General features: G+C 48.0%; 1 protein-coding gene across 2 annotated transcripts in view; it reads right to left on the bottom strand.

The window, feature by feature from the left end:
- Positions 1-12,064, bottom strand: part of enpp2 (ectonucleotide pyrophosphatase/phosphodiesterase 2) — a 74,095-nt gene that overhangs the window by 15,825 nt on the left and 46,206 nt on the right. For both annotated transcript variants that reach the window (XM_041988153.1, XM_041988152.1), the window contains exons 13-15: positions 9,297-9,422; positions 7,923-7,954; positions 7,696-7,823 (exon numbers count right to left, since the gene is read on the bottom strand). In XM_041988153.1, coding sequence (XP_041844087.1) covers positions 7,696-7,823; positions 7,923-7,954; positions 9,297-9,422 — 286 coding nt within the window. The remainder of the gene's footprint in view (positions 1-7,695; positions 7,824-7,922; positions 7,955-9,296; positions 9,423-12,064) is intronic.

The following is a 12,064-nucleotide window of genomic DNA, read 5'->3' on the forward strand; positions in this document are numbered from 1 at the left end:
CCTTGAGGGACCCCACAGAAGAGCAGGGAAGGATTCAAACTCAGAAAGTTTTACCCTAAATGGTTTAACACTCAGACAGGAGCTATAACACTCCAGAGCAAAACGCCCAGGTAAGGTTAAAATGATTCTACTGTACTAGTTAGGTCCAGCATGGTCACCAGAGTCACATGCTGAAACAACATCCTTACAAACCGTCAATGGTGTTGACTCTGCCATAAAGAGTTTTAAATCCAGAAACACTTCCGGGTATATATATATATATATATATATATATATATATATATATATATATATATATATATATATAAATACCATATGTATATCGTCACACGCTAATATTTGGGTGAACCTCCTGCAGGTTTGATTCCAGCAGCTTCTCTGAGTCATGGTTTCAATAAGCTTCTGCAATATCACAACATTTATTTCAGACTGGATAACATGAGACAAACCTTCATTTAATTTAAATAAAAAAAAAAAAAAAAAAAAAAAAAAAGGAAAAATGTAAAAAGCAAACTTGAGTTTTATGTTTAAGAAAACAGAAATACTTTTAGTAAGAAGCTGCTGAACACGACTTCTTGCCCTGCGTCTCGGTGGGTGGGTGGGGGCGAGCGTGTGCAGCGGGTGAAGCCACAGGCATGTTGAAAATGGAAATAAGAAGCTCACAGTGTTTCATGACGTGTGAACATTTGGTTGGTTTGGGATTTACACACATTAACCTACCTGGCTGTGTGTGTGCTCACAGCTCTGGAGCCGGTGATTAACTCAACTCAAAGCCGTCTTTCATTCAGCAGAGAGACTTTAACTCCACCAGTTTAAACCATTAACACACACCACTGCTCCATGAAGGGCGCTTGTTTCCAACACCAACACTCAGGATGACTTCATGCTTTGGTTTTTTACAGCCCAAAATCAAATGCCTCGCACGTGACTCCTCCAGCTGCTCTCTGAAATGTGTGTGTTCACTTTCACATGTATGTGTTTCAGGCTGTTCGGCAGCACGTGTTAATGTTCACGTCAACATGAAATGTGTTCCTCATAGGGAAGACGGGGGAGGGCCACAAGCGCCACATCAACACCGGCTGAACAGTCAGACTCAAACTACACCTGAAACACAGATGGAACTACAGCTCCCATCATGCTTTGAGGGATGAAACTGCTCTGATTCAATAGTGTGACTTTAGCAGTATAACAACATTAAAATGGCTCAATGTCCACCTCATCGGCTCCACCTGCTCCACTTCCTGTTAACAGCCCATTGGTAAGTCATACCAGTACATACCAAAACGATGAGCATGCGCAAAGGAAGGAGGTGAACACGCTGAGAGGGGATGACAAATCATGATAAAATGTGGTTAAATCAAACAACTAAAGCTGCTTTGGAAATATTAAGTCTGTGAGTTTAAAGTAAGAGTGGTCTTCTGCATACTTTGACTTTCTGATTTTTGTATTATGCCATTAAACAAATCAAAAACAAAGAATCCGACCAAAAAAAGCCCAATCAGAGCAGAGTACAGCTGATGATCAGCGGGTGCTTACAGCGGACATGGCAGGTAAAGAAGACCAACGACATCATCTACCCACCTCAATTCGTTCTATAATTAGAGAAGAACTAAGAGAAGTAATAGACACTCTGCAGCCACAACTAAATGCCTTAAAGCAGGATTTGTCTGCGTGCAGCGCTAAAACTGGAGCTGTTGAAGATGCATTAGGAGAAATCGAATGACAACATTGGAGGAAGCAAATAAACTGCTCTGCAAAGAGAATGATGAATTAAAGGATAAAGTAGAGTGCCTTGAAAGTTATTCCAGGATGGGAGTCTAAGGACTGCCTAAAGATGTGGAGAAGGGGCAACGTCTCAAAACATGGCCTCGCTTCTGAGTGAGATGTTTAAAGACAAATTTGAACTTGGACCCGAGGTTGACGTTGCACACAGAGTTGGACCAGTGAGCGCCATAAGATGAAGGAGGAGACCGTAGAGATTCTGAGGAAAGAACAAACTTTTGAGGCTCGTGGGGTGAAGCTGCATATCACAGCGGATCTGATGGGGACGACGGCAAAAAGAGGGCAAGCTTCCATCATGTGAGAGAAAAGCTGTGGAGAGCAGGGATCATCCACCCTGCAACACTGATAATAACATTCAACGAAGAATCCAAAAGATTCACTGTTCATTTCCAAGCAGAGGACTACTGGAGGACAGCGGTAGGACTGTAAGGTCAATGAGAGTCTGAAACGAATAATGTATAATGGAGACTCATTTAAATGAAGTCTTAAAGAAGATAAATGATGTATAATTATTTTGTTTTGTACAGTCATTTACAACGGCCACTGGAATTTAGATTTTGTTGATGATAGACGGCGTAGTGAAGTTAGGATTATTAATGTGTAGCCCAGCATTGGTGCGTGTTCAGGTATGAGTGTAGGAGTCTGTCTGGGTGGATGAACTGTGACGCTGCATGTTTGTGGGTTAAATGTTGGTGTGAATGGATGAGAAAGTGTCTGTGGATGTGTGGTGTGATATATTGTGTTTGTATGTCAGATTATGAAACGGCGTTGGCTGATTGGTTAAAGAAAGATGTTTGGAATATGATGCATACTCTCACGTTACAGAGAAGAGGACAAAGGATAGGTCATTTAAATATATGTAGTTTAAGAAATAAAGTACAGAAGATTTCCAGCTAGACCAATCACTGCCTCTTCGGAATGGAGCAATCAGCCCGCATATAAAAACACGACTTAAAAGCATTCTAAAATCATGTTGTAAAATCTCACACGTCTGGCTGGGAATGTCATTACACCCGAAGTGGTTGACCACATTCCAGACGTGGGAGTATTCCTCCAGTAGGTTGTAAACCAGAATCAGGAGGTCGGGGACTTTAGCGCCTGGAACACACCGAGTTACAGCGTACCTGTTTCTGATGTTCCACACCACCGAATCTCTGATGATCAGCATTGCTGGAAAGGGCTCGGCTGGTGAAGAGCACCTCTTTGGTTCTGGCGATGGATGGATCTGGAGCAAACATTCGGCGCGACGACCTGCTTTCTGGCAGCATTTGGTGCTGGTGTGTAGTTCACAGGACTCCGGAGAAGAAGCCGCAGGGCAGACCCCAGTGGTCCCTGGTTGTACTTGTTAGCCCTGACCCGGTTTCACAGCTCAGGCTGTAGCAGAGTGAAGCTAGCCGGGACTTTGGGTTTAGCTCCAAGGTGGTGCCAGTCGTCATCGCTAGGATCCTGTGAAACTCCAGCAGTGGAATTAGCAGATGGAGCAGGGCCAGACAGCGCCTACGCAGCGGCAGCTACAGGTGGAGCAGGGCCAGACAGCGCCCACGCAGCGGCAGCTACAGGTGGAGCAGGGCCAGACAGCGCCCACGCAGCGGCAGCTACAGGTGGAGCAGGGCCAGACAGCGCCCACGCAGCGGCAGCTACAGGTGGAGCAGGGCCAGACAGCGCCTAGTCAGCCAGAGCGCCATCGGCGGAGGACACACTGGAGTGCATCAGCGGAGAAGAATCACCGGCCCGAGGTGAAGGAGTATCCGTGGAGTAGAGTAGTGTATCGGCTAGCGGGGCGCTAGTGGTTGGAACTCAAGTTTGGCCAAGAATGACCGATTCCAAGCAAAGCTTGGCCTCCTGGATCTTGTACAGGCTGGATACCCTCTGTTCAAGTTCGGCAATCTTTTTATTGAGGATGCCACAGCTCTCACAACCCGGACAGAGAGGTAACTGGAGCCTTAGTTTGGAGTCTGACCAATTAAAAAAAAAAAGACCTTTCTGTTAAAATGTTTAAGATATTAGCCTACAGGCTTAAAATAAAACTTTAAAATAAGGTCAGATTTAGCAGAGCCTCTCACAAGCCAAACAAAACGTCAAACACTGAAACGCCACACATGCGCAATTCAGATTCAGATCCAGCAAGCAGCAGTTGTCTGGACCAGGATGCAGCAGAAGACACACCGGGTGCCTCCTGCCAGCTAAGAACAGGAAACTGAGGCTACAATTCACACACACTCACCAACACTGGACAATAGAAGATGGAGAAACGTTGCTGGTCTGATGAGTCTCCGTTTCAGCTCCACATTCAGATGCTCGGCTCAGAATCTGCTGGAAACATCATGAAAACATGGATCCATCCTGCCTTGGATCAACACTTCAGGCTGCTGCTGGTGTAATGGTGGGGGGAGATTTTCTTGGTCCACTTTGGGCCCCTTAGTACCAACGTGGCCTGGTTTAACCAGCACAGCCTACCTGAGTATTGTTGCTGACCATGTTCATCCCTTTATGACCACAGTGGAGCATCTTCTGATGCTACTTCCAGCAGGATAATGCACCATGTCACAAAGCTCAGATCATCTCCACCTGCTTTCTAGAACATGACGATGAGTTCACTGGACTCCAACGGCCTCCACAGCCACCAGATCTCAGTCCAGTAGAGTAGCTTTGGGATGTGGTGGAACGGGAGATTCTCATCATGGATGCAGCCGACAAACCTGCAGCAACTGTGTGATGCTGTCATGTTAATATGGAGAAAACCTCTGAGGAAGGTTTCCATCACCTGCTTCATCTATCACACCAGGATTAAAAAGGTCCGACCCGGTACTAGAAGGTGGTCCTGATGAAGAGGACGACCCGGTACTAGAAGGCGGACCTGATGAAGAGGACGACCCGGTACTAGAAGGCGGTCCTGATGAAGAGGACGACCCGGTACTAGAAGGCGGTCCTGATGAAGAGGACGACCCGGTACTAGAAGGCGGTCCTGATGAAGAGGACGACCCGGTACTAGAAGGCGGTCCTGATGAAGAGGACGACCCGGTACTAGAAGGCGGTCCTGATGAAGAGGACGACCCGGTACTAGAAGGCGGACCTGATGAAGAGGACGACCCGGTACTAGAAGGCGGACCTGATGAAGAGGACGACCCGGTACTAGAAGGCGGTCCTGATGAAGAGGACGACCCGGTACTAGAAGGCGGACCTGATGAAGAGGACGACCCGGTACTAGAAGGCGGTCCTGATGAAGAGGACGACCCGGTACTAGAAGGCGGTCCTGATGAAGAGGACGACCCGGTACTAGAAGGCGGACCTGATGAAGAGGACGACCCGGTACTAGAAGGAGGACCTGATGAAGAGGACGACCCGGTACTAGAAGGAGGACCTGATGAGAGGACGACCCGGTACTAGAAGGAGGACCTGATGAAGAGGACGACCCGGTACTAGAAGGCGGACCTGATGAAGAGGACGACCCGGTATTAGAAGGCGGACCTGATGAAGAGGACGACCCGGTACTAGAAGGCGGTACTGATGAAGAGGACGACCCGGTACTAGAAGGCGGACCTGATGAAGAGGACGACCCGGTACTAGAAGGCGGACCTGATGAAGAGGACGACCCGGTACTAGAAGGCGGACCTGATGAAGAAGACGACCCGGTACTAGAAGGCGGACCTGATGAAGAGGACGACCCGGTATTAGAAGGCGGTCCTGATGAAGAGGACGACCCGGTACTAGAAGGCGGACCTGATGAAGAGGACGACTCGGTACTAGAAGGCGGTACTGATGAAGAGGACGACCCGGTATTAGAAGGAGGACCTGATGAAGAGGACGACCCGGTACTAGAAGGAGGACCTGATGAAGAGGACGACCCGGTACTAGAAGGCGGACCTGATGAAGAGGACGACCCGGTAATAGAAGGATGACCTGATGAAGAGGACGACCCGGTACTAGAAGGCGGACCTGATGAAGAGAACGACCCGGTACTAGAAGGAGGACCTGATGAAGAGGACGACCCGGTAATAGAAGGCGGACCTGATGAAGAGGACGACCCGGTACTAGAAGGCGGACCTGATGAAGAGAACGACCCGGTACTAGAAGGCGGACCTGATGAAGAGGACGACCCGGTACTAGAAGGCGGACCTGATGAAGAGAACGACCCGGTACTAGAAGGCGGTCCTGATGAAGAGGACGACCCGGTACTAGAAGGCGGACCTGATGAAGAGGACGACCCGGTACTAGAAGGCGGTCCTGATGAAGAGGACGACCCGGTACTAGAAGGCGGACCTGATGAAGAGGACGACCCGGTAATAGAAGGCGGACCTGATGAAGAGGACGACCCGGTACTAGAAGGCGGACCTGATGAAGAGGACGACCCGGTACTAGAAGGCGGTCCTGATGAAGAGGACGACCCGGTACTAGAAGGCGGTCCTGATGAAGAGGACGACCCGGTACTAGAAGGCGGACCTGATGAAGAGGACGACCCGGTACTAGAAGGCGGTCCTGATGAAGAGGACGACCCGGTACTAGAAGGCGGACCTGATGAAGAGGACGACCCGGTACTAGAAGGCGGACCTGATGAAGAGGACGACCCGGTACTAGAAGGCGGACCTGATGAAGAGGACGACCCGGTACTAGAAGGCGGACCTGATGAAGAGGACGACCCGGTACTAGAAGGCGGTACTGATGAAAAGGACGACCCGGTACTAGAAGGCGGACCTGATGAAGAGGACGACCCGGTACTAGAAGGCGGACCTGATGAAGAGGACGACCCGGTACTAGAAGGCGGACCTGATGAAGAAGACGACCCGGTACTAGAAGGCGGACCTGATGAAGAGGACGACCCGGTACTAGAAGGCGGTCCTGATGAAGAGGACGACCCGGTACTAGAAGGCGGACCTGATGAAGAGGACGACTCGGTACTAGAAGGCGGTACTGATGAAGAGGACGACCCGGTATTAGAAGGCGGACCTGATGAAGAGGACGACCCGGTACTAGAAGGCGGTACTGATGAAGAGGACGACCCGGTACTAGAAGGCGGACCTGATGAAGAGGACGACCCGGTAATAGAAGGCGGACCTGATGAAGAGGACGACCCGGTACTAGAAGGCGGACCTGATGAAGAGAACGACCCGGTACTAGAAGGAGGACCTGATGAAGAGGACGACCCGGTAATAGAAGGTGGTCCTGATGAAGAGGACGACCCGGTACTAGAAGGCGGACCTGATGAAGAGAACGACCCGGTACTAGAAGGCGGTCCTGATGAAGAGGACGACCCGGTACTAGAAGGCGGACCTGATGAAGAGGACGACCCGGTACTAGAAGGCGGTCCTGATGAAGAGGACGACCCGGTACTAGAAGGAGGACCTGATGAAGAGGACGACCCGGTACTAGAGGGCGGTCCTGATGAAGAGGACGACCCGGTACTAGAAGGAGGACCTGATGAAGAGGACGACCCGGTAATAGAAGGCGGACCTGATGAAGAGGACGACCCGGTACTAGAAGGCGGACCTGATGAAGAGAACGACCCGGTACTAGAAGGCGGTCCTGATGAAGAGGACGACCCGGTACTAGAAGGCGGACCTGATGAAGAGGACGACCCGGTACTAGAAGGCGGACCTGATGAAGAGGACGACCCGGTACTAGAAGGCGGACCTGATGAAGAGGACGACCCGGTACTAGAAGGCGGTCTTGGTAACGTTGACAATGAGTTGAAGCTATTTTTTATATTTTATCAAATATTCACAACATGAAATCTGTATTTGTCAGATTTCCATCAGAGATCAGTAAAGAGTTTTAAGGAGCAGCTTCCCTACAGGATTATGGATGCAGGACCATTGATTTACATTAGACTGGTTCATTTCTGTTGGTTCACATCCAGGTAGAATACACCTCTATTCATTTCTTAACCAGGTGTGTGCGCCTCGTGCAGTGACGTACCTGGCAACATGCCACTTCCTGTCCACCAGCAGGTGAATCTCTTCAATACGCCGATTGTTGGCATAGTGCAGTCTCTTTGGCAGGTGCTGCTTCAGATAAGGTTTGAAGTGCTGCTCCGCTTTCTTACACTGGAAGAGAAATAACAAACATCTTGTATGAAGCATCAAGAAAACAGACGGTTTTCTCCCTTCAAGCTCTAATATTCTGTAGGAGAATCTGGTACTTACTGTTAGATTAGCTGCAACAATCTTTGGGTCATCTGAAGAAAGAACAGAGGTCACAAAGTAAACTGATCATCCTGACTCACTTTATTCTAGAAAACCAATGAAATGTCTAAAAACAGCAACACCCACACACAACTTCAGGTCTGAGGGAAGCTGATGCTGCATCAGTCTGAGGGGTTTCAGTTAAACCAGACAAAACGGAACATGGAGCACTGATCTGATGATTGATCCAGATCTTCAGTGATCAGATGCCACTCTGTATTCTAACCTGGAGATGAAGCAGACCTCCTCTCTACCTTCAGATCATCTTCAAACTTCACTTCCTGGTAAATCTTATAGCAGGTCTGGCTCGGTGACCCTGATCCATCCTTTAGTCCTGCTGCTATAGGCCGAGGCTGCTGGGGGACGTCCCATGATGCACTGGGCTCTCTGCTGGGGGATGTCCCATGATGCACTGGGCTCCTCTCTGCTCTCTTTACTCTTTATGTAGAAACATCTGACGTTGTTGTTCATTTGTGTTTCTCTTCTTCTTTCTCAGCAGGAATCCCTGGATCAGAGTTCTGAGTTCTGATTGTTGACCCTCTTTCCTGTTCTCTCCACCCCCAACCCGTCCAAGAAGATGGCTGGTTCTGGTCCTGATGGAGGTTTTCCTTCCTGGTTCTGGTCCTGATGGAGGTTTTCCTTCCTGGTTCTGGTCCTGATGGAGGTTTTCCCCCTGGTTCCGGTTCTGATGGAGATTTTCCCCCTGGTTCTGGTTCTGATGGAGGTTTTCCTCTCCATGTCTCCTCAGGATGGTGGACTGAATCAAAGAGAAGATTTGATCTTTTACTAGTTCTTATTATGAACTGAACTGATGTGGATCAGAGTAAAATTGATCAGACTGGATCTTAACTGGACTACAGTGAACTGGCCTTGAGATGAGCTTGTCATCAGTTGGCTTCATCCCTCCTCCTGGAATGATGATGAGGACTCACAGTTCATCAAAGGTAAACATTAGTTTCACCAAGATCCACTAAATTTACTCTGTGAGCTGCTTTTAGTAGATTTCTTAGCCAACTAATATTCTGTTAATAAAAACTCAGTTATCCCAGTTATCAGTGAATGCTGCATAACAACTGCAGAAATATGAGGAAGTCAGAGACTGGCTGCAGGTCATGTGACTGTTGCACAAAGAAAAACACATGATGCAAAGGAAGCTGCTTCATGTTGAAGTCCACATTATGCCAGTAGTGTGTGAGAGAGATTAACATCATTAGCTGGTGTTTATAGACTCACACATGCAGTCAAATTAACAGAAACAGAGAAAATTTTCTCTGGATTCATGGCTCTTATAGCTGAAATGATGAAAACAAAACAACAATAAACGCAGTATCTCACATTTTGGGTTGTTGGGGTATCTGGAGCGGATCCTGCCAAGGGACCCGGGAACAAGGACGATATCATCCACACTGGTCAGATAGTTACTGAGGAACTCGGTACGATCACAGTGGGCCTCCTCCATACCTACGAACACAAAGGAGGATGAGAGGTGTCAAATTTCAACATCCATGTCCATCTTCAACCAGACATGCTACCAGAGATGGAGGTTTTAGATATTTATCTCTCCTACACACCACATTTAAATTAAATGACTCTCCCCAACAGTCTGTTGTCCAGTTCTTTCACGTCGACCCATTAGTCTGATTCAGGTGTGCTGCAGCAGAAAAAATCTGAATCCTGGAAGACTGAGGACCGACTTTGTACGCCCCTGTGATCTACTCAAAGATGACGTGTAGTTTCCCAAGGCTCCATGTTGGGCCTCCTATTGTCCAACATTCTACTATTCTAGAGTCATTTATCAGACGCTTTTATCCAAAGCGACTTACATTTGAGAGGAAGAACAACACAAGCATGAATTCAAACAAGATGGACGTCATCATTAAGTGCTAGTCAGACTGCTGGAGTCCAGGTGGACCAGGTGCTGTTATGTAGTGCAGTGCTTACCTTTTTTTTTTTTTTCAGTTTTTTGTAAGTCATTTTGTTTAATACAACATCACGATTTCATTAAATAACATCATCTTGGGTATAAGTGCAGCAGCTTCTTCAGTACCTGGTTGAGCCAAAGAGCTGGACAAATCTTTCTACCTCATTCTGAGTAGAAGAGTTAAGCTAAATGTGGAAATGCTCCTTAAACAACTGAGTCTTTAGCTTGCTCTTAAAAGTGGATAAGGACTCTGTGGATCGGACGGAGTTTGGTAGATGGTTCCACCACCGGGGAACAACAGAGGAGAAGAGTCTAGCTACTGATGTGGCGCCACCTTGTGGTGGGAGCACTAGGCGTTTTTCACTGGCAGAGCGTAACTGTGGAGAGGGAGTGTTTAACGCGTTTAATTGCTGTTTGCATTCACAACAATGCAGAATGTTTGTCAGTGCAAAGTTTCCGGTTTACCGATTAAACTGAGACACACGGTTAAACCAGTGTTGCTATCTTAACTACTTTGAAGCTATTTTTAGCGAGTTTTCAGACCCGTCTAGTGACTCTGTTTCAAAGCAACTAGTGACATATCTAGAAACTTTTTCTGGTGTTATTGGAGGCTTTTGGAAACTGAGGTGAAAGCATGTTTACATCTTCTCAATGAGCAACTCTTCCAGCTGGAGTCAGAGCAGGACGTTCCCTCTGCTCCAGGACCAGCCTGGAAGTGGTTGCTGCTGATCCCGTCCTGGCTTACCGTCACATATTAATGCCTGTTAATGAAGCGTGTGGAGGAAAACATGTAGATTCTTAACCTGAGAACAGCTGGAGCTGCTGGTTATAGGACTTAAAATGACTCTTTAACTTTAGGTCGGTTCATTCATTTTCTATTTGTTTTTCTACTGTTTGGAATTGAAATGCAATTAAATGCATTTTCCTAGACATTACTAGAGCTGGAGTTTACAATATTAATGTCTGTGTCCATTATTTCGATTAGTCGTCCGCGAAAATACATTTAAATTAAAAATATGTTGCTTTTTGGGGCAAATATTGTTATGTGATAAAAATGCGATTAATCAAGATTAATCAAGTGGGCTGTGTGTGGCGTGACTGTGTGGTGGTGAGTGTTTGTGGGTACGGCACAGGGGAGGGTGTGAGTGTGGGGTTATATGGGGTGCAGATTGAAGTAGGTGGGGAGTGGGGGGAGGGGGCCGATAGCACCCTGGTTCCCGGGGTGTGCGGCTGGAACATTGGGGTGTGTGCTGGCCTACGCAGGGTGGTTGTCTGGGGGGGCCTGGTTCTCCTAGTCATGGTGCGGGCCTTCTGCCTTTGGGGGTGGGGGGGCGCTTCTGGGCTCCTGGGGCCCTGGGCCCTTTGCTCGGGCTGCCCTGGGTGGCAGGTCCCTGGTGGGGCCGGCGGCTGCCGATCTTGGCCCACTGGGACCTGTGCCCCAAGACCATGGGGGGCTCTTGCTGGGGCTCTCCTCTGCCGCCCTTCGGGTGGGGCTGGAGTCGTCTTCGTGGTGGGGTAGCTTGGGTTGGTGCTCCGGGTCTGCTGCTGAGGGCCCGGGTCTCTGGGCTGCCCTGGTCTGCCTCTGACCTCCGTGGAGGCGTGGTCGCATTTGCACGATCTCACTCACCACTCTTCATCACTGATCACTCCTCTTCCTCATGCTCTGCATGCTGACAGTCACTGAGTTGTCCAGTGGGTTTTTATACTAAGAGATAATTTCTCTTTTTTTTTCCTGTGAGTTTGTATCTGGTTATTGTTGTGCTACTTTCATGACTTTTTGATTTGGTTATTATTTAAAAACTCTTAATGACTAGCAGCTCTGTTTTTTCTGTGTGTGTGTTTCTGCTTTTGTAAAAGTTGTAGGAAATGTTCTGGTGTGTTCATGTACAGGTGTAACAGTTTGTTGTCTGGTGATGGTGTGGGTTGAAGGGTTGTTTCCTTCTGTCTGTGATCTTTTTGTCTCCTCTCTTCTTTTGCTCTTTTTGCTATTTTCCATCTTTTTCTGTCCCCTCCGGTCAGGTCCAGCAAGATTACATAGATTCCATGATTCAAAGTAAATAAATTAATCACATTATCAAGAGGAGCCTTACCCATAGGCCTTCCCTTGGCAGAGCAAATTTGTTCAGCACGATACAGCAACCAGATTATCATTTTGCTGCTATGATGCTGGACGTAAAAAAAA

This window comes from Melanotaenia boesemani, chromosome 6 (genome assembly GCF_017639745.1).
Source record: "Melanotaenia boesemani isolate fMelBoe1 chromosome 6, fMelBoe1.pri, whole genome shotgun sequence".
NCBI lineage: Eukaryota > Metazoa > Chordata > Actinopteri > Atheriniformes > Melanotaeniidae > Melanotaenia > Melanotaenia boesemani.